Consider the following 22,249-nt stretch of genomic DNA (forward strand, 5'->3'; position numbering starts at 1 on the left):
CATCATAAGCTTAATTCGGTATGATCGATCTTGCTAAGCTTTTCTGCCCTCATGTCCACTTTGACGTTTACTCTTTCCATTTCTTTGGCATGTGCAGTTTGCATCGTCAATAGCCTGATAGCATCAATAGAAAAATGTGATGAACAGGCCTACGAAGGCAATGAGTTTTAGTGATTCGTCGACTCTAGATTAGGCCAATTGATCATCGATTGAAATCTAATATCTTTTATTTCAGTAGCACTAGAACAGATCTCTGCCATGGGTTGATCGCAGTAGGGTCTCTCTCTCTCTCTCTCTCTCTCTCTCTCTCTCTCTCTCTCTCTCTCTCGCAAAGAGTACGTAGAGACAAACCTACTGCTTCTGGGGAACCTGCAAATTGCTTGTTCGAGCTGCTTCTGGGAAACCTGCGAACTGCCTGTGGAGAAGTTCGAAGTGGTTCTGAGCGCAATTGAGCAACGCAAACTCGGATAGCTTTTTTAAAGTTGATTCAGTTGGTAGCTTTTCATGGTGGCAAGGTAGAGCTTTTTATGGTAACATTTTTTTTATTTAATTTAAATGTAATGCCATGTGGTGGCTTCTACGTTCAGATATTGGAAAGAGAGCCTTGGGCTCACCAAGTAAAGATAAAAAAAAATGCTGAAGGAAAAATAAAAGAGAAGAGAAACAAAGATATACAATGTGAAATCGATCACCTCTTTATATGGACACAGAAGATCTTTTGGGTTTCCACTTTCATATGTGTTTTGACTTTCTAACGATCTTTTGGCTTTCCACTTTCATATGTGTTTCGACTTTCTAACTGCATGTGTCTTTTCATTTAGTATACTCACTTTTCACTTAGACACTTGATATGTCCTGAAAGACTCGGAGACCTAATTCTCTAGAATAAATTGTTTCCAATATCAATCTAAGCACAAACGTCGACCCAAAAGAAAAGTTCAGGTGAGAGACAGCGGGAGAGAAGAGTATTTGTTCGCGGCCATGGCTCCTGGAGAGGCCTCAACCTTGCCGGAGTTTCTCAAGCCTTTTCACGATAGAGCTGCTCTTGCAGAGGTAGAATACTACAAAGCTCAGGCTAACCTAATATCTGAGAGAGCGAGTAGGTTTCTGGTCTTTGAAACTTTTGTTTGTTTGCTCTTTGTGACTTCCTTGGAAAGTTAGCTAACCTTGGGAACGAGCCTTAGTGGCCTTAACCCGGGTGAACTAAAAATTTCACTCTTCAAACTACTGTTTGAAATCATCATTGTGACTTGTCGAATAAATCTTGAACACAATCATACTTTATAGAACAAAATAATCTGCGCTATCTCAATTCTCACGCATACAAGGCCCTAGTGTAATGCCACCGAACACATATGGTGGCTGTCAAGGAGTGTCCTCAAGGATCCAAATGACAAGTACATGTCATTACAAAAATAATCTCCTCAAACACCTATGTGCCCACCAAGCGTTAAGCGAGGATGGGTAAGAACTTTTCTTGCCTCAACTTGCATGTGTTGGCCTTTTTGCTAGTAGTCCACGCTTAGTGAGTCATAGCATTGGATCATCTTGATACCACAAGCTTGGGGTCTTTATTTTCGTCTTTCATAATTTTTGTATGTCCTATTAAATAAATAGATATTACCTACGTATTTTATGTCACTAGTTTTGATGTCGTGTTGGCCATCTTTGAGGTTTAGTATATGGACTTTACAATGTTTTTGCGTTATGAGTTTGTGCAAGCCACATCCTTTTTTCATCTATCAATTAAACTAAAACATGCTTATAACTACGAAAATTGTAAGCCATATTCTTGACTACACTGCCTACACTGCCAAAGAATGTACTCCTTGGATTCTTTCCACATGTGATCTTCAAGTTTGATAATTACATCTTCCTACCCTGGGTGAGAGACTTTAGAGTGAGATTTGTAGCTTACATAATGCTTGAGAAAGCCTTATGGATTGTTGTTGGTCATTGAACCCCAGTGGAAACAAACATACTGTGACAAACTGTTGACTTGTCTAGCCACTGAAGAACGGAGCAAACCTTCAGATCCCAGTCAAGGGGCCAAAACCCTAAGAAGAAGTAGTAGCAACAGAAGAAGTTGTACAGACTTACAAAGTCTTAACGAGTGGCCTATTTCTAAAGAAGAGTTTCCACCAACTTACGGGGCCCAAGTGACTTAAAGGCATTAAAAATGAAGTAGAACTCACTCAAAAGACTTTGCATAACAAAACATGATGATGTGGCAGTTGTACGGACGTTTCGCAATTTGCGGTGAATTTTTAGGTAAATGCTGAAATTTTAAGAAAGTGTCTTTTTGGGATCAGCTTTTCATATTTGATGCTTTAGGCTTTGGGCCTTTAAATACGAACTTGGGGGCCCTCTCTGGCACTCTTTAGTGCGTATATTGCAAAGGAGGTGCTCCTTGGCTGTTGTACTTTGCAAATTAGCTATAATAAAGAAATACCGAAAGGGATGCCAACGTTTGGGGCCAATGCTCTCTTGGGGTGGAATATTGCCACTCCCCGTCTCGAGTCGTGCTCTCTCTCTCTCTCTCTCTCTCTCTCTCTTTCAATTCAATTTTTATTAAACTGCTAAAAGTCTGTACAGTCTGTTCTTTTCTATTGGTACGTGGTGCCCGTTTTGTGACAGCGGTAACAGAGCATCAGGCGTGTGCTTTTCTGAAAGCATATCGGTTCTACAAAAGAGTAGACAGAGTAAACCAGAGACTACTGGAATTTTATTTCAAGTATCTTTGGACCCCGACCACGGATCTATTAGTCACTCCAACCCTTACTTCATCGCGCATCGGACGCGCTCCCCTCTTCACCGCTCATGTCTTACAGGGCATAAGCCATAAAGATCACTTGCAAGAGAAGGATCCAAGATTTGTTTCGAGCTGTCGTTTTTCTTAGAGGCAGTGTCATGTAGTGGTGGAAGTCTATAGCTACCAAGCAACACACTCAAAGGACTTGGTAAGCTTTCAAAATTTTTTTTGCCCAAAGTTACAGTGTTTCTGATATCTTCCTTCGGAGTGCAACTTCTGGCAGAGTGGGGTATCCTGAAATGCTGGCCATGGAAATCCTAGCAGATTATAACTTGAAATTTCTCGACATCTCTCAATAGGTGTCTCTTTTCGAGCTAAAAACCTTGGAGGTCTATTGTGATTGCCATGTCTTGGGACTACCATCATCGCCACGGGAACATTGCTTGTCGAGGCTTGTTTCGACTATTCAAAAGTTTGTGGATCATGTTGCGGTCGGCTACGACCTTAAGGAAGGAACCTAATCCTAATTTTTGGTGCAAGTTTCAGGATGGAAAGTCAATCAACTTTTCGAGCTTGGCTGATGTCGACATTGCTTTTTAAGCTTGAGTTCTATTTGAGAACTTGTTTGGTGACCTGTTTGGAATTTGTGTGAAATGGATGGTATCCGTTTTGAACCTGTCTTGGTGCCTATTTGAATTATTTGACTCTAGTTTTAATATTGGTTTCAATGATTGGTGATTTTACTGTCACAAAGTGATGACGTGTCTGCCCGAGAGCATGCGGGAAACCTTAGCCCTGATTGTTGCTGAAGACCTAATCTGCAAACCCTAACCCTAAAACTTGCAAACCCTAAAATCTGCCAAAAATCCTAAAAACAATAGAAACCCTAACTCTAATCCTAATCCTAAAAGTGCAGCAACAATGATTTCCCAGTTGATGACGTGGCAGGATTTTCGGAAATTGCGGTGCTGAAAATGACAGTTGCTTTTGCGTCAGCTTTTGGCTACGCAATTGAAGAATAGAGAGAGAAATTGATTTGCTTTAATTTAAAAATTGAATTGAGTTTGAGAGAGAAGGGAGCCTTTTCTTTAGGCTTTTGATTTGAAGCTTTTGGGGCTCTGCTTTTGGCAACCCTTGTAAACAAATAAATAAGCGGAGAGGGTTCTCACTCTAGAGAGCATCTGGACGCAGTGTTGCTAAATTGACTTTATCAGATAAGAAAATAATTCTAAATGAATTATTGGATTTATAAGTGAGAAGGGTTTTCTCGCTTGGAACACCAAGAAAAATAATTCTAAATGAATTATTGGAATTTTAAGTGAGAGGGTTTTTCTCACCAGAAACATCCGAGTACAGAGTATTCCTAGTGCGTCATTCAGAGTAATGACGGTAGCACTGTGAACGGGAATATCTGTGAGGCCACCAGGAACGGGTACTTCTGATGTCACATCGGATGGGTGATAGGGAGCATCTGGAAAAAGTATCCGACCATCCGGGAACGGACATCTCTGATGCGTCATAGGATGGGTGACATAGAGCATCGTGAAGGAGATTGTACCGTAAGTTCGGTAGGAAAGGACTAGGTGATGGGTATTCCTGATGCGTCACAAGGTGGGTGACGGGTGCATCGGAAAGGGAATATCCATAGTCGGGAGGAAATTCCGAACTGTGTTAGAATTGTGCACAAGGAAAAGCAAGCACTTGAATGAAGATGGGTTCAGAGGAAACTTTGAGAAAAAACATATGCTTTTTGGGAAAGCAGATGCTTTCTCGCGAGGAAGTCGAGGAAATCTAATGTTTGCATTGCAACTGTGCATGTGATTGCATCCAGGGACGCGTGGGAAGTGCTGTGAAAGCATTGTTTTAACTTATAAGGTTTTATTGAGTTTTTGGACAGATTCAGACCATTTTTAAAGGTGATCGGCCGTCCACTTAATAAGTGGACAACCATCTGATAAATAAGGCAAGAGATCAGCCAACGTTTTTTTCTCTCTGTTTTTCTGGCAGAACAACGTCCAAAAAAGAAAAAACGAAAAACGGCCGCGATCTCTACCCGAGCAACGAATGCTCTTCTATTTGTGCCACGGCCAGGAGCTAGAAAAGCATCACATGCCCTCAGTCAAAGGGGGGGATCAGTTTTCACAAGGAGGAGATGCTGCTATAGATTCAGCCGTAAAGAAGATGTTGCCGGTGATGCCCATGGCTGCCCAAAGTGTACCTGATGTCGCCAAGACCCAGTGCGCGAGTTCCCTCGCGAAGGAGTGCCTACGGAGCGTGTTTCCATCGCGACAAGCTGCTATTTTTTCTCTGTTTTCAGCCCATAAACGTCGTAGACGGGGCTGATTTGCGAGAAGGAATCCGAGAACACACCTCTTTTGTGTGTAGGATTGGAAGAGAGGATTTTCTATGTAGAGATCTCTTCCGGGGAATTGCTTTTCGAGAACCGAGTTGCGTTTCGAGCGTCGAGACTTTGAAGGTAACGATTTTCAATGTAATGTTGTCTGAGTATTTGATTGCAGGTGTACTTCCCCTTCGTGAGGAAGTAGGAGCAGAGGAAGGCATGAGCCTCTGCAAGAGAAAAGCGCTCTGAGGAACTAGAGCCAGATCAGCCCAAGGGTTTCGTACCCAAGTTTGGGAAGTAGATCCACGGATTGGAGAGAGGTAGTCTCTCGAGTTGTGATCCGGAAGTTGAGATTCCCAAGTAAGGACTTCGCGTCCGGGAAAGCAAAGGTTGTTCTGCGGGAAGAGGACTTTGGAAACAGAGTTGGAAAAGAGAGTTGCAGGGATGTCATGCCCTGAGTCTGGAAGGTGAGATTCAGTGAGATCCAGAGGCGAGAACCTTCGTTCTCAAGGATTTGGAATAAGGAACGGAAGTTCCTTGGAATAGGGTTTTGCCCTAGGAATCGGAAGCTGAGGCTTCCGGGAACCATCAAGTCTTATTCTAGAACGAACATGGTAATACGTTCGGTTCAAGTGCTTGTGTAGACTTCTCCTCAGTAATAAAGATACTATTAGGGGGGGGGACCAGCCCATCTTCTGGTCCCCTGTCCTGTGTTGATCTTCTCACTCTCTATCTCTCTCTCTCTCTATCTATTTCTCTCTATATCCTCTGGCTTCAGTAATAAGTGATAAATCCTATTTATCCGAATGTTTTTTATATTGTTATGCGCTCCCGTTTGTGACAGTGGTATCAGAGCATGGTCTCCTCTCTTTCTCTATAAAGGAGGACGACTCTGGGAAGGTACGGGAAGAAGCCATGACAAGCCAAGAGAGAAGTAAGCAGGCGGAAACCTAAGTCCTGCAGGAAAAGCTCGTAGAGTTGGAATTTTTTTCTCTCTCTACAAGAAGTCGACACAAGACTTGGGATTCTCTGAGAAGGCGACAAGAGCATGATGCTTAAGAACCTAGAGAATCCAAGGAGCGGAATCCTCAAGATCCTTCAGAATCCAGAAAATATCCATGAACATCAATCCAGAACCATAGCCACGAAATCCCGTCATTTCGGGAAGGATATAAAGAAGGTCTTTAGACCTCAGAACACTCCTATCAAGTTTCATACTTTTGACGGAAGGGAAGATGCCTTGAAAGCTACCACTTTAATTCGACAGTTTGAAGTTTCCTTTGCAAATTGCAATTTCTCAAAAGTGTCGAAGGTGAGGCATGTGACCAAACACCTCAAGGGGAATTGCAAGTACTTGGTGGTATACCAAAGCTTTGCAAGGAACTTACAACAAGACTTGGATTCAATTCAAGGCTGAATTTTCCGACAAACTTTTTTCCTCTACGCTTTGAGGAAGGCATTCAAGAAGATTGGGATCCGTTTGTCCAATAGAAACATGAGCGAGTCAAAGCAAGTAGTGGTTCACTCTTGCCAAGGTAGCTCCATTCTTGATCCTCTCCGAGGAAGGAAAGATGAACAAATTTAATGGACTTTTTGTCCGAATTTTGTAGATACATCCGCAAGATACTTTGCAGCGGATGGTGGAGTCAGCAATACAAGCTGAAAGTGTACACCTCATTGTACATAGAATCTAATTCCCACAATGGGACGAGAACCATTGAACACAGAAACATCGAATTTTTGTTACCTCTCCTCGAAGGATACGTTGCTATCCGGAGAAGGTTTGGAGTAAGGGAATTCAATCTAACTTCTGAGTTTTTGAATAGAAGACCCTCAAACTTTAAGTGAGAGGGCAGGTCTATGATCAAAATTAAATCTTTGAGGAACTCTTCAACTACGTATTGCTTTTATGCATGACATATGCACGTGTCTAACCAGGACAATCACTCTGGAGTGTTTATGAGAGTAGGGTTGAGTCAGAACATTGTTTTATACGACCTTTGGGTACATGGATAACACAGAAGATGCAGACATGCGAAGGAACTGGACGGGAGTTTGTTATATCCTCTTGAGCGCCTTTTTGCGCGCAAGGATATTCCGACACGAGAATCTCTATTTGAGATGTGTTCGGTAGAAGGACTTTGAGTCTCTATGGAGAAGAGGTTTTCTGATGATCGTTGATTATTGAGTACGCTATGTGCTTTTACCATTACAGAAGCAACTTTTGGTTGCGGTATATGTTTCTCCATGAGCAGGTCAAGTAGCATTTACACGCTGCTGAAATAAATTCGAACTATTATGTTCGTAAGAATATAGTTCGCCGATCGTTTCAAAATGGTAAGAATTACATATGGGAGAACATCCTTGAGAATCAAAGAGGGTTTGCTCTATTGTGAACCAGGTCTGAACGTACTTCAGAAAATGCTATGGCTAGAATCCTATCTGCCTGAGATTTTGCAAGTCATCATTGATGCTCGCAAGGTGAATCATTTTTGATGATTTTGTAAGGAAGAGACGCTAATGGGCGTCGGGAAAACACTGTTGGTGGTAATAACTCGCAGGAGGAAAAGATTGGAAGGAAGTGCCGCCGTGCATGAAGAATCTTCGAATTGGAACCGTCCGCCTACGTTGAGCGACAACCCTGAACAAGAACCTTCTTTAAGGTGATCGCAAACTTTGTTTGTGAAAAAGAGACATCGAGCTTAATGCTCTATGACTTGGGCATTCCCTATGTGGGAGGACACAAGAGGTTTAATACCCTCTGGACTAACAACGCAAGATTATGCGCAAGGACAGATACCTAGATTGATTTCTAGGAAGATTATTCTTCTCGAGTTTGAGAAGATGGAATGAAGTTAACAGAGTCTCGGATAAGGAAACTTTGGATCAGAACAATTGGCCTACCCAAAGCAAAGGCCCGGAATAAGAACTTATTTTGGTAAGATGACACACTTTGTCTGCCACAGGAAGATTCACATGAGCTTAATGCTCTTGACATGCTCTATGCGGGAGGAAGAAGAGGTTTAATATCCTCAAGACTAATAGCGCAAGGCTATGCGCAAGGACATAGACCTAGATTGATTTTAGGAGGATTATTCTTCTCGCGATTGAGAAGGTGGAATTGAGTTAACAGATTCTCGGTAACGTGAATGACGAGTTTGTACATGGCTCGGAAGTTTAATGAATGGTGGATATCCTCGAGGTACATGAAATTTTTGTTTAATTTACTTTTTAAGTTCTCTACTGAGAAAGGACCAGCTCAGCTCACCAAAGCTCAACTCACCATTGAGCAAGATTTGCAATTTTTTTGGTTTCTCCCCGACAATTCAATTGGACCTCTACAATTGAGGACAACTGTTTATAAGTGAGAGGGATGTTGCTAAATTGGCTTTATCAGACAGGAAAATAATTCTAAATGAATCATTGGATTTATAAGTGAGAAGGGTTTTCTCGCTTGGAACACCAAGAAAAATAATTCTAAATGAATTATTGGATTTTAAGTGAGAGGGTTTTTTTCACTAGAGACATTCAGAGTAATGATGGTAGCACTGTGAACGGGAATATCTGTGAGGCCACCAGGAACGGGTACTTCTGGTGTGTCACATCGGATGGGTGACAGGGAGCATCGGGAAGAAGTATCCGACCAAGGAGATTGTACCATAAGTTCGGTAGGAAAGGACTAGGTGATGGGTATTCCTGATGCGTCACAAGGTGGGTGACGGGTGCATCGGAAAGGGAATATCCATAGTCGGGAGGAAATTCCGAACTGTGTTAGAATTTTGCACAAGGAAAAGTAAGCACTTGAATGAAGATGAGTTCAGAGGAAACTTTGAGGAAAAACAGATGCTTTTTGAGAAAGCGGGATTGCTTTTCAGGAAGTAGATGCTTTCCCGCAAGGAAGTCGAGGAAATCTATGTCTACATTGCAACTGTGCATGTGATTGCATCCAGGGACGCGTGGGAAGTGCTGTGAAAGCATTGTTTTAACTTATAAGGTTTTATTGAGTTTTTGGACAGATTCAGACCATTTTTAAAGGTGACCGGCCGTCCACTTAATAAGTGGGCAGCCATCTGATAAATAAGGCAAGAGATCAGCCAACGTTTTTTTCTCTCTGTTTTTCTGGCAGAAAAGCCCCCCCCCCAAAAAAAAAAAAGAAAAAAAAAGAAAAAACGGCTGCAATCTCTACCCGAGCAACGAATGCTCTGCTATTCGTGCCGTGGCCAGGAGCTAGAAAAGCATCACATGCCCTCACTCAAAGGGGGGGATCAGTTTTCACAAGGAGGAGATGCTGCTGCAGATTTCAGCCGTAAAGAAGACGTTGCCAGTGATGCCCATGGCTGCCCCAAGTGTACCCGATGTCGCCAAGACCCAATGCGCGAGTTCCCTCGCGAAGGAGTGCCTACGGAGCGTGTTTCCATCGCGACAAGCTGCTGTTTTTTAGCCCATAAACGTCGTAGACTGGGCTGATTTACGAGAAGGAATCCGAGAACACACCTCTTTTGTGTAGGATTGGAAGAGAGGATTTTCTATGTAGAGATCTCTTCCGGGGAATTGCTTTTCGAGAACCGAGTTGCGTTTCGAGCGTCGAGACTTTGAAGGTAACGATTTTCATGTTATGATCTCTGAGTATTTGATTGCAGGTGTACTTCCTCTTCGTGACGGAGTAGGAGCAGAGGAAGGCATGAGCCTCTGCAGGAGAAAAGCGCTCTGAGGAACTAGAGCCAGATCAGCCCAAGGGTTTCGTACCCAAGTTTGGGAAGTAGATCCACTGATCGGAGAGAGGTAGTCTCTCAAGTTGTGATCCGGAAGTTGAGATTCCCAAGTAAGGACTTCGCGTCCGGGAAAGCAGAGGTTGTTCTGCGAGAAGAGGACTCTGGAAACAGAGTTGGAAAAGAGAGTTGCAGGGATGTCATGCCCTGAGTCTGGAAGGTGAGATTCAGTGAGATCCAGAGGCGAGAACCTTGGTTCTCAAGGATTTGGAATAAGGAACGAAAGTTCCTTGGAATAGGGTTTTGCCCTAGGAATCGGAAGTTGAGGCTTTCGGGAACCATCAAGTCTTATTCTAGAACGAACGTGGTAATACGTTCGGTTCAAGTGCTTGTATAGACTTCTCCTTAGTAATAAAGATACTATTACGGGGGTGGACCAACCCATCTTATGGTCCCCAGTACTGTGTTGATCTTCTCATTCTCTATCTCTCTCTCTATCTATCTCTCTCTATATCCTCTGGCTTCAGTAATAAGTGATAGATCCTATTTATCCGAATGTTTTTTATATTGTTATGCGCTCCTGTTTGTGACACAGAGTCTGAGAGTGAAACCCTAACCGCTCTCGTACTTTGAACATTGATTAATACATAAAGAAATACCGAAAGGGGCGCCAGTCTCTGGGGCCAATATCTCTAGGCACGGAACTCCGTCGGGCCAGTGCAAATCTATTGTGATGTGTGAATTGTTTGAAGTGGTTATTTGGTGCTGTTGTGATTGATTCTTGACTTGGAGTATCCAAGTCTGTTACAGTGGTATCAGAGCACGGTCGATTTCTCTTCTACGGGAAATCGGATCCCCAATTTTTTTCCCGTGGCACCTATGGCTTCACGCAAGGATCAGTCGACTTCCTCTGCATCGGGAGATGCGGGTAGGGATCACAACGAAGATTCCGGCAGAGAGTATGGCCCGCCTCGGCCTACTTAGGCGGAGCAACGAGAGATGAAGTGTCATCAATTGATCGGCGATGCAACAAAGATGATGCTCAGTTTTGCGAAGGACCCGAAATTGGCAAAATATATAAGCGAGACTTCTTTTCAGGAAGTGCATGCGCAGTGGCAGAAAACCACAACACCACCCCCGAAACCCGCTCTCAAGAAACCTTCTGATCACAAGCAATATTCAAAGAAGGAATTAGAAGAGGTGGTTGATGCACGGATTGCTCAGCTTTTTGACGCGCAGAAGAAAGCCAAAAAGCACGGCAAAAAGCAGAAGAAAGGTTTTGACGTCCCGGGTTATTTGGGTCGTCAATCGACGTTTGACAAAGCAGAGAAACAGAAGAAGCGTGTTCTCTTTGAAGGAGTACCCAATTCTTCTTCTTCTTCTTCTTCTTACAGTTCTTCTAGCTCTTCAGATTCGAGCAAAGAAGACAGAAAAGGCAAAAAGCGAAGTAAGAAACGACACTTCGGAAAGGGCAAGAAAAAGGCAAAGAAGTCTAAAATCTCGCCCAGTGACTGAGAGTTCTACAGAGGACTCGTCTACAGACAATTCAGACTCCGGTGACGAAAGGTTTTATGCGAACAAGGAGAATTTTTATAAAGCCAACCAGTATGACTTTCTGGAAGATAAAAGCAAGAAAGTCCGAGAGTTTAAGGAAGGTGGACAGTCGATCAAATTTGACAGTTTTTCAGGATACCAAGATGCTTCGAAGGCTTTGTCTTTTATACAGCAGTTTGACATCGCTTTTGCGGGAGGATGCTACTTAGAGCACTCCAAGATTCGGAGAGTTGCCTCTTACTTGAACTAGAATGCTCGAACTTGGTGGTCCACACTTCTTTTAAACAACACTGCGCCATTTAAATGACTGAAATTTAAGAAGCTTTTTATTTCTTCTTGGCTGACGCAAGAGTATGAACGCTCTATACGAGCTACTTGGAACCATCTTCGGATGACCAAGAGAGATACAGTGGATGCTTACTGTGAGAGATTCTGGAGCTCTTTTCTACCCGCCTCTTCATTCAAGAAGATATCGTTCAGAGAACAGATTGAGCGGTTTACCTTGGGTCTACCTACAGAGATCCGAGATCACTACTTGGAATAGAAGTCAGCTTCTATTCAGGAGTCGATGAGTCATGCGAAGCGGGGCTTTGCCATTCACTCTGGCAGTCTGAGCCACCCCTTCGATGAGGTCATGACACAACGAGCTGAACAAACTTCAGCGAATGAAAGTAGAAAGAGAAAGAGCAACCCAGAAAAGAAGGATGCACGACCCAAGCTTACTCTTGAGGAGAGAGCTCGCTTCATTAGGGAGGGGAAGTGCTTTGGATGCAGGGAACATGGACATATCTTCGCGAAATGCCCTAACAAGGCACCGAATGAACAAGATGAAGAAAGGCCAGAAAGTTCTAAAGTAGCTGAGAGACGTGGCAGAAAGGCAGAAAAAAAAAAGGCAGAACTGGTACCTCATGGCGTGGGACCTGTACCGAATCAAATGAATGAAAGTACAAACTTTGCCGCTTTTGGGGCAAAGTGAAGGATCAGGAACCTCTTTTGCAGGAGCCAAGGCCAACTTCTTTTTACTTGAAATTGGCGGCTTGATTTGGAATTACGCCCGACAGGCTGAGGCCACAAGCGAAGGTAGTTCGACTGACACCCGGATACGGGATGTTGCCATTACACCGAGCATTGGCAAACTTCGTTTGCAATGACGGGGGTGTTTAGGGCACGCGAGTGACGTTCTACTCGTAATCCCTTAGTACCACAAGAACTACGCCGTGGTTGACTAATGGGCCGAGAAAGCGACTTTGACAAATGAAGGGCTCAGAGATTGTACTTGATGAACTTCAGTTTCTTTACTCATTCTTTTGGGAGAGAACTGAACGACGGATAAAGGTCGAACATGTTTTGACTTGAACAAAAGAACGCCAAGATTTTTCTCACACTCATGCCGATTGCTTTTTCGAGGGCCTGAAGATCATACCATTGATCTGATACCTGGAAGCACACTACCGAAACGGGCCACCTTACCGTATGAGCCGAGCACAGAATGAAGAGATTATGAACCAAGTGAAAGACCTCTTGGAAAAGGGTCTTGTCGAGCCTAGTACTTCACCGTATTGTTGTCCAGTGTTGTTGATTTTGAAGAAAGACGGATCTTGGAGAATGTGCATCGATTATAGAGCTCTCAACAAAATCACCATCAAGAACAGATTTCCGATTCCTAGGATCGATGATATACTCGACAGATTACAGGGATCCTCCTGCTTTAGCAAGATTGATCTGAAGAGTGGATTAGATCAGGATCGCGCCGGGAGACGTCTACAAGACAGCTTTTCGGACGACTTTTGGGTTATTTGAGTTTTTGGTGATGCCTTTTGGCTTAACCAATGCTCCTGCGACATTTAACCGGATGATGGATAGGAATTTTCGAGAGTACAGGCTATTTGTTGGCGCTTTCTTTGACGACATCATTGTTTTCTCCAAGAATGAGGCAGAACACAGAGATCATCTGCTTCAAGTCTTTCAGGCATTACGAGATCACAAGTTAGTGATCAATGTAAAGAAAAGTGAATTTTTCCTACCAGAGATACACTTTTTGGGACACATTGTCTTAGCAGCAGGAGTGCAAATGGATCCGGCCAAGATAGAGACTATACGTGATTGGCTCGATTTGAAGAATGTCCATGAAGTTAGAAGCTTCTTGGGACTGTGTTCGTACTACAGGCGGTTCATTCGAAAGTTTGCAGAGGTTGCTTCCCCTTTGCATATCTTGACACAGAAAGGAGTCCCTTTCTCGTGGGGATCCACAGAGGTGACTGCTTTTCAGACATTAAAAGAGAAATTGACTACGGGACCAGTTTTGACTTTGCCGGACTTGCAGAAGTTATTTGAAGTATATCGTGATGCTTGTGGTCGTAGTCTGGGTGCGGTCTTAATGCAAGAAGGCCATGTCATTGCTTACTACAGCCAATTGTTCTCAAGGCCGGAGATGAAAGCACAGATTTATGAGAAAGAGCTTTTGGCGGTTATCCATGCTCTTACTCAGTGGCGACATTACCTACTCGGAGCGGATTTTACTGTCCTTACAGACCATCAGAGTTTGCGCTACTTCTTGTCAGAGAAGCAGCTTTCGGAAAAGCAGATGCGGTGGGTGAACATCTTGTCACAGTTTCACTTCCAAATTGTCCATGTTTATGGACAAAAGAATGTGGTGGCAGATGCTTTGTCTCGGAAACCGTTGGTTCTGGCTATTTCCGCGATACATCATAGGAGCTTCGAGGATATGGTCAACGAGTATGCCACAGATACAGATTTTGCAGACGTTTTCACACGGATACGGGATGGGAAGACAGTAGCGGGATATTCCATTCGGGATGGCTACTTGATGAGAAAAACCATGTTGTGCATTACACATCCATTGAGGGAAAAGGTTATGACTGAATGTCACTGTCCACCTTTTATGGGTCACCGCAGCATTGCTACCACCATGAAAGGGGTAGAGAGATACTTCTTTTGGCCGAGACTCAAGAAGGATGTGGAAGAGTTTGTGCGCAGTTACTTAGTATGCCAGAAGGTCAAGTTTGACAGGCATAAAGCACAGGGATTGTTACAGCCTTTACCCATACCCACCCGCCCTTGGGAAAGTATTGCAATGGATTTCAATTTTGATCTCCCGAGAACATAGAATGGTCACGATGATTTTCAGATTACATGGCATGCCTGAGACGCTTGTTTCCGACAGAGACCCCAGATTTACAAGTTTGTTTTGGAAGATAATTTGGGAGAACATTGGCACGCAGTTGCAGTTCTTGTCATCGTTCCACCTGCAGACCGAGGGGCAATCTGAGATTGGCAATTCAGTGGTTTTAGATTTATTGAAGTCTTGTATCTCGGATCAGAAGACTCAATGGGAAAAGTACTAACCTTTGGTGGAATTTGCCTACAATAACACGATACACTCTTCGACGGGGAAGGCGCCATTTGAGATTGTTGAAAGTGCTGCGAAGGTTTCACCCTTCCTAAGCACGAAAGATAAGATTTTTGGAAGAGGATGAATATATGCGAGACTTAGATATGGCTTTTGCCAAGGTTCACGAGACTTTGCAGAAATCTCAAGAACGACAAAAAAAGGCAGCGGATCGCCATCGTCGCGACTTGAAATTGAAGGAGTATGATTGGGTGCTCTTACGTTTTGAGAAGGCATGCCTGAGAAAGAAAAAGGGAAAGGAGAGGCTTTTTCCAAAGCTTAGTATGCAATACTACGGACCTTTCCAGATCATTGAAAAGATAAATGATGTCTCCTTCCGACTGAAATTGCCTGATACTTGGAGGATTCACAATGTATTTTATGTGAGTCTCTGGAAACCTTTTAAAGGTGATGTGCTTGATGGAGCCTGATGAGCAACCTGAAGTGAAAGAAAACGAGGAGACCCTTGTTCCTGAATAGATTTTGGCACATAAGGATACGAAGAAAGGTAAAGTCCGAAGGCGGTTCTTGGTTAAGTTTAAGAACTAACCTGCATTGGATGCGAAGTGGATGGAGGAGGAGGACCTGGCAGATACTCCTCAGATTGTGAAACTTTACCTCGATGCTTTTGGTTTAGCATAGTCTACTCCAAATGGAACCCAGAATTCAGCTTGGCCGGAGATCTGGTGCAGTGGGTTGCACAAGAGAGGAGTTACTCCGCTCCTTTGTCAACAGATGCCTTGATTTTGATACTAAAGTCACTGATGTCTCTTTGAGCTTCAGGGATATTGAGAGCTGATAGTATTCTGCTGGATGACTTTATGAAATGGAATTCCTGATTATGATACTGATTTGTTCTTGACTTCTTTTTGAGTGCAGGAACTGATAGACAAAATGACTGCAACATTTTTGTCTGATTGATCTCAAATAGACATGGTTGCAATAGGGGTTAGTCAATCCGACATCGATGAGGTCTCGATTGGATCTAGATGCGATTGCTAGCTACATTGCCGATAAATCATGGTCTAAGATCCGAATGAATGTTGAATGTCATGTGATGTCCTTTGATGTCTAGTGATGTCTTGTGATGTCGTGTGATGTGATTGTCGATTTGGTACACGTGCTAGATGTGTGTTCCTAGTACGTAGTTACTAACAGTCAGTGTCTGCTAAGACGGTTTATAGCTTCTGTCTGTTTTACAGGCGTAACCGAGGGCGATTACAATGCTTTCAAGAGGGGGGTATGTCACAAAGTGATGACGTGTCTGCTCGAGAGCATGCAAAAAACCCTAGCCCTGACTGCTGCTGAAAACCCTAAATCTGCAAACCCTAAAATCTGCCAAAAACCCTAAAAACAGCAGAAACCCTAACCCTAACCCTAACCCTAAAATTGTAGCAACGATGATTTCCCAGCTGATACGTGGCAGGATTTTTAGAAATTGTGGCGCTGAAAATGGCAGTTGCTTTTGCGTCAGCTTTTGACTATGCAATTGAAGAATAGAGAGAGAGAAATTGATTTGCTTTAATTTAAAAACTCAACTGAGTTTGAGAGAGAAGGGAGCCTTTGCTTTTCTTTAGGCTTTTGATTTGAAGCTTTTGGGGCTCTGCTTTTGGCAACCCTTGTAAACAAATAAATAAGCGAAGAGGGTTCTCACTCTAGAGAGCATCCGGACACAGAGTCTGAGAGTGAAATTCTAACCGCTCTCTTGTACTTTGAACATTGATTAATACATAAAGAAATACCGAAAGGGGCGTCAGTCTTTGGGGCCAATATCTCTAGACACGGAACTTCGCCGGGCCAGTGCAAATCTTGATTCTTGACTTGGAGCGTCCAAGTCTGTTACATTTACTCCACTTGTCCCGGGTGGAGTAGTAAGAAATGATGTTTGAGAATACTTGTTCATACTCATGGCTCGGACCCTTGTGGTTATTTGTGGGGGGAGTATTGTTGTTGTTACTTATGGCCCCGATCCTTGTGGTTATTTACAGGGGGGAGTATTGTTGTTGTTACTCATGGTCCGGACCCTTGTGGTTATTTACGCGGAGAGTATTAAGAAGTCTAAGCAGTGGCTACTCTCAGCACCTCCAAACGACGCAAGCTGTGGTCTGGCGAGGCGTTTGGTTGTAAAAGGCCTCTATATCTCATGACCCGGACCTTTTCAGGTTATTTGCGGGAGGAGTGATGAGGGAGTCGTTGAACTGCTCATGGCCCGTACCTGGATGGTTATTTGCGGGGGGAGTGTTCATCGGCGGCTTTATGTTTCTATCTCTTGTAACATGCATATGTGAGCATTTGTGCTGCATTGTGATGTGCCAACCATTGAATATTCCTAATTGGATGAGATTGCGTGGGTAAGTAATTTTAGTGTATCAAGACACCCGTGGAAGATCGGTGCGATCTAGGTGTGATGGCTAAGTTTACTATGCTAGAATATCAAGAGTTCCGATCAGGACGAAAGGAGAAGCCAACTCCTTAACAAAAGAGCCGAGAGGAGAAGCCAAGAGAGCAAATTGATTGTTCCTCGGATTGTCCATCGGAATGACCCTTGGAATTTTTTGAGCTAACTTGAGTTGTTTTGCAGATATGTTGTAATCGCGGATGATTACTTTTTTTCAAGAAGGGGGGATGCCACAAACTGTTGACGTGTCAAGCCACCGAAGAACGGAGCCAACCTTCAAATCTTGGCCAAGGGGCCAAAACCCTAAGAAGAAGTAGCAGCAGAAGAAGAAAAAGTTTTATAGACTTACAAAGTCTTGACGAGTCGCCTATTTTTAAAGAATAATTCCCACCAACTTACGGGATCCCATCCGATGGGGCCCAAGTGACCTAAAGACATTAAAAATAAAGCAAAACTCACTCATAAGACTTTGCACAACAAAATATGATGATGCGGCAGCTGTACGGACGTTCCGCAATTCGTGGCAGATTTTTAGGAAAATCTCGAAACTTTAGGAAAGTGTTTTTTTGGGATCAGCTTTTCATATTTGATGCTTTTAGGCTTTGGGCCTTTAAATATGAGCCTCGGGGGCCCTCTCTGGCACTCTTCGGTGCACAGACTGCAGAGGAGGTGCTGAGGTGCTCCTCGGCTGTTGTACTTTGCGAATCAACAATAATAAAAAAATACCGAAAGGGGCGTCAACGTTTGGGCCAGTGCTCTCTTGGGGTGGAACTTCGCCACTCCCTGTGTCACGTGCACACCTAACCCTATGTGCATGTGGACAAGCTACTTCATGACTAGGGTTCAGTTCAGCTTAGGAAATGTTATGGCACCTTTGTGGGTCTGTTCGCGGGCCGGTTCGCAGGCCGTGTATGTCTAGGCACTTAGAGTAGCTGCATATCCTCTGGTTGCACACAACATGATCATCAGATTACAGTCAAGAGCCATCATGAGCATTTTACAACCCATTTTTCCTATTTTAGCCATTTTTCACTTATTATTAATGAGTGACTTTGTTGGGAAACTGGGTAGGGCAATTTTGCAAGGGACTATTTAAGAAACCTAGCGCTAGCACTTTCTTGCAGAAGAGGCAGCAGGAGTCCACAACTCACAGGCACCTTCTCAGCAAGACCGGCACGAGGCCTAGCGTTTCCAGCCAACAGCAGAGCAAGACCAACGATTTGGCATCAGATTGAGCCCAGCGTTTTCAGCAGATGTAGATCAGCCTTGGCGTTTTGCACACAGCATGTCAGCCATGGCGTTTTTGCAATAGCAGACCATGCCTAGCGTTTTTGCAGGTTGCAAACCAAGCTAGCGTTTTGCAGATCTCGGCGACAGATCAGCATAGAGCATCAGCGATTTGCATTTTCAGCAGTTAAGACTCCCTATCGCAGCCCCCAAACCTGGCAGCTCTCACCTTCCCGCAGCAGATCCTCGCCGCACGGTCAAATCAGCCAGAGTTTGCAGATTCAGTCCGCTATTCGCAGATTTCAGCATCTGCGTTTTCAGCGCAGCGTCGTCGCGTCGTCATCACTGTCACAAAAATACGAAAGCGTTAACTGACTTTTAATTGTATTTCAAATACTCAAGAGAATTATAGAGAGAGGAAAAGCTTGACACTTCATTGGGGACCAGAAGATGGGTTGGTCCCCCCCCATAAAGAGATTATGAAACCGGCCCGTGGGGCAGTAGGCGTTGCAACGCTTTCACCCGAAATTCTTTACTTTAGACACACACACAGAGCACTTTGCAAAGGTAACTTGTAACAGGAATTAGCACCTAAGTACACTCACGGCTCGGAAGCTAGAATGCTCCGAGCAGACGCCGGCAACTTGTAGGCCCCAAAATTGGCGCCCCTTTCGGTATTTCTTTATTCTTTAACAATGGGAATAAAACTTGTGATCTTCTACAAGCTGCCCCGCACAATCTAGGCTAAGAAACACTTGTTCTGGCCCGATTTCGGCAGCATAACTGTACTAGGACGCTTCACAGTCAATATCCCCACGCAATAGGGGACTTTCCCGATGCATACAAACACTTTGCAAAACCTGGTGAGAATCTGCAGCACACTGAATTCTCAGTATTCTGCCCCGAAAATGCGCCAGTTCACCTGTACAGCGGTCCCCTCGCGTCCCCGAACCTCCTGGGGGTATTAGGGTCCGTTTAGGGCCGAAACCCTAAACCTGCAAAAATACACAGCAGGCTGTAATTCCCTGTTTTGGGCTCCGTTTCGCGTGCCGATCGCATCTGTAGCAAGACCTCGAGCTCTTGCACCTGTAGGGCTACTTGCCCTTTGAATCGGACGAGATTTCTTACGTGAAACCTCTCTGAATTCACCTGTACCTACGGGGGATTAGCCGCTAGCTAATCCAGTACCTGTGCAAGAGGCTCTTGCCTCGGCAATCGTGCATGAACCCACATAACTGGACATTGGTCTAATGAAAAGCCCACTAGTGGGGCATAACATACTGCTCGTAGGGGAGGGAGAGAGCATTGCGTAGCGTGCAAGGCATCACTCCTGGCACCGCACTGTACATAAGTAGGAAAGGAAGCACTCCATAGCTCTTAACCTGTGCAGATGCAAAATGAGGCTCCTCTCAGCTTAAAATTCAGCGCCAACTCTTCCTTTGTGAGGCAAGTGCACAGAAATGTGCCACTTGGCGCATTTACAAGCATTTTCCTGTTTCGGGTTCGCCACTTAAAAATCTCCCAACTGGTCGCCCAGTTGACTTCGTGGTAGAGTTGTAAAATGTTCCCCTAGTCATACCGGAGGTAATGACGCGAACACATTTCGTGGCCCAAAATAGCAGTTCCCTAAATTTTAGGAGATGATTCAGTTGTGCTCCCCGTGGTCATCTGACCATCTATCCTCATGGGGACTGCATCCAAAACTGTCGGATACTTTCTGTTCGTAGTCAAACCTTGACTTTGGGCCTTTATTGAGTTCACTTCCTAGTATCCACCAACTTGCTAAGTGCGACGGGGGAACCTATATGATCTTGCTTTGAGCCTAGACATCCTCTTACCATACGAATTCCAGTGCCAACCATTACCCATGTGTGGATGGAACTACCGTTCACATTGGCCATACAATGTCCGACTGTTTGCTACTTCAAGAAGAGGGTCTCAAAAATAAAACAAAACCCCTCGGAAAGAAACCAACAACTAAAGTTAGCAGTTGCCACGTCCTCGTGACATAGTTAACATTTGCCACGTTCCCGTGACATACCCCTCTCCCCTAGTCATAACGGAGGTAATGACGCGAACACATTTCGTGGCCCAAAATAGCAGTTCCCTAAATTTTAGGAGATGATTCCGTTGGGCTCCCTGTGGTCATCTGACCATCTATCCTCATTGGGACCGCATCCAAAAGTGCAATGTGGCCCAACCGTCGGATACTTTCTGTTGGTAGTCATACCTTGACTTTGGGCCTTTATTGAGTTCACTTCCTAGTATCCACCAACTTGCTAAGTGCGACGGGGGAACCTATATGATCTTGCTCTGAGCCTAGACATTCTCTTACCATATGAATTCCAGTGCCAACCATTACTCATCTGCGGGTGAAACTACCGTTCACATTGGCCATACAATGTCCGACCGTTTGCTACTTCAAGAAGAGGGTCTCAAAAATAAAACAAAACCCCTTGGAAAGAAACCAACAACTAAAGTTAGCAGTTGCCACGTCCTCGTGACATAGTGAACAGTTGCCACGTTCCCGTGACAGATTATCTTTATTACTAAGGGAGAATCTTTACAAGCACAGGAACGGGGCAATAGCCCGTCCTCTATTCTTTCTTTTCTGCTTTTGACTGAGAGAGTGCGAAAGCTACTCTCTGAATATTGAGAGGGTTTTCCCTTTGCTATGAGATTTTGGGAAGCTCTTGAAAACGAGAGAGACATCTTCCACAAAACTCAATGGAAGCTCTCGAAATGAGAGTCTACCTTCCGCTAGCTGTGTCCCTTTATGTATAATCATCCCTGCAACAAAAACAATGGAGAAACACGCAAAATGCACGCACACATACTTGCTGTAATTTTCTGCACATAACTTGAAAATGTTACCTGAGCACCTTCCAAAGCCGAAATAGAGACCTTTTTCGCAATGGAATTGCACCAAACTTTGTGTACGCGTAGTGTAGGTAGAGAAGAACTAGATTCTATGTGTATTTTGCTGAATTTCACCCTTTAAGAGATGATTAGGGGCTGAAAACAGAGAATTTACAGCCACCACACTCTACGAAGAGAGTGCTTGCTGCAACTTCTCGCGATGAAATTTCACCAAAAGCTGGCTATGGCTATGAGAACCCTTGTTCTAGACAATGGGAGCACGAGGCCACCACATATGTCGCAAGGGGCTGATCTCAAGCTTCTATGGAGGGCTCCAATGCGTAGAGCATACTCACAATAGGGGGAGTAGGAACACTACAAACATTGAGAAATGGGGGAGGGGGTGCTCTTATCAAGCCATTGGGAAGAGGGGGCGCTAGGAAGAGAGAGATTGAGTGAGAATGGGAGAGCTAGTTTTGCATTGGTAAGTGTGCCAAGTGGCACACTTCACTTGCCAAGTGGCACACTTAATAACTTCAAAACCATTCAACTTTCACATTTAAAAGTCCCTAAGCTATTAATGAAATGTGCAAATTAACTCACAACTGCACACACAGATGCTATTAATGAAATGTTAGGTGCTCCCCAACACAATGTCGTACCGACACTGCTCTGGCATTACCTGTTCGCACTTGTCCGGCCATTTGGTCCAGCGCAAATCATTTAAAATAATTTAATTGACTTATCCTAAGGCCGTAAAAATAATTCAGGCCTTAGGGTTACTGTTGTTCTAAGGACCCCATCTCATTCCTGTGCTTGCACTAGCACGCGTAGTTTTCTGAGCTTGAAATCTGAGGGTACTATCTACCCCTTCATTGGAGACCCGATTTCCCAATCACTAGGGCTTCAGGGTATTTTCTGCTAGGGTCTTCTTGAGGTGCTCTGGCCCAAACTTGGGTGCACCTGAGGCCACAGAATTGCTAGATCTATTCTGATGTGC

The 22,249-nt window shown here is 44.1% G+C and overlaps 1 protein-coding gene across 1 annotated transcript in view; it reads left to right on the forward strand.

Annotated features, from left to right (window-relative positions):
• Positions 1-895: 895 nt before the first annotated feature.
• Positions 896-22,249, forward strand: part of LOC147466030 (threonine-tRNA ligase 2) — a 73,408-nt gene continuing 52,054 nt past the window's right edge. Inside the window, exon 1 of the mRNA XM_086513273.1 lies at positions 896-1,053. Coding sequence (XP_086369399.1) covers positions 982-1,053 — 72 coding nt within the window. The 5' untranslated portion in view covers positions 896-981. The remainder of the gene's footprint in view (positions 1,054-22,249) is intronic.

The sequence above is a fragment of the Adiantum capillus-veneris genome, chromosome 1 (genome assembly GCF_014529385.1).
Source record: "Adiantum capillus-veneris isolate H3 chromosome 1, ASM1452938v2, whole genome shotgun sequence".
Classification (NCBI taxonomy): domain Eukaryota; kingdom Viridiplantae; phylum Streptophyta; class Polypodiopsida; order Polypodiales; family Pteridaceae; genus Adiantum; species Adiantum capillus-veneris.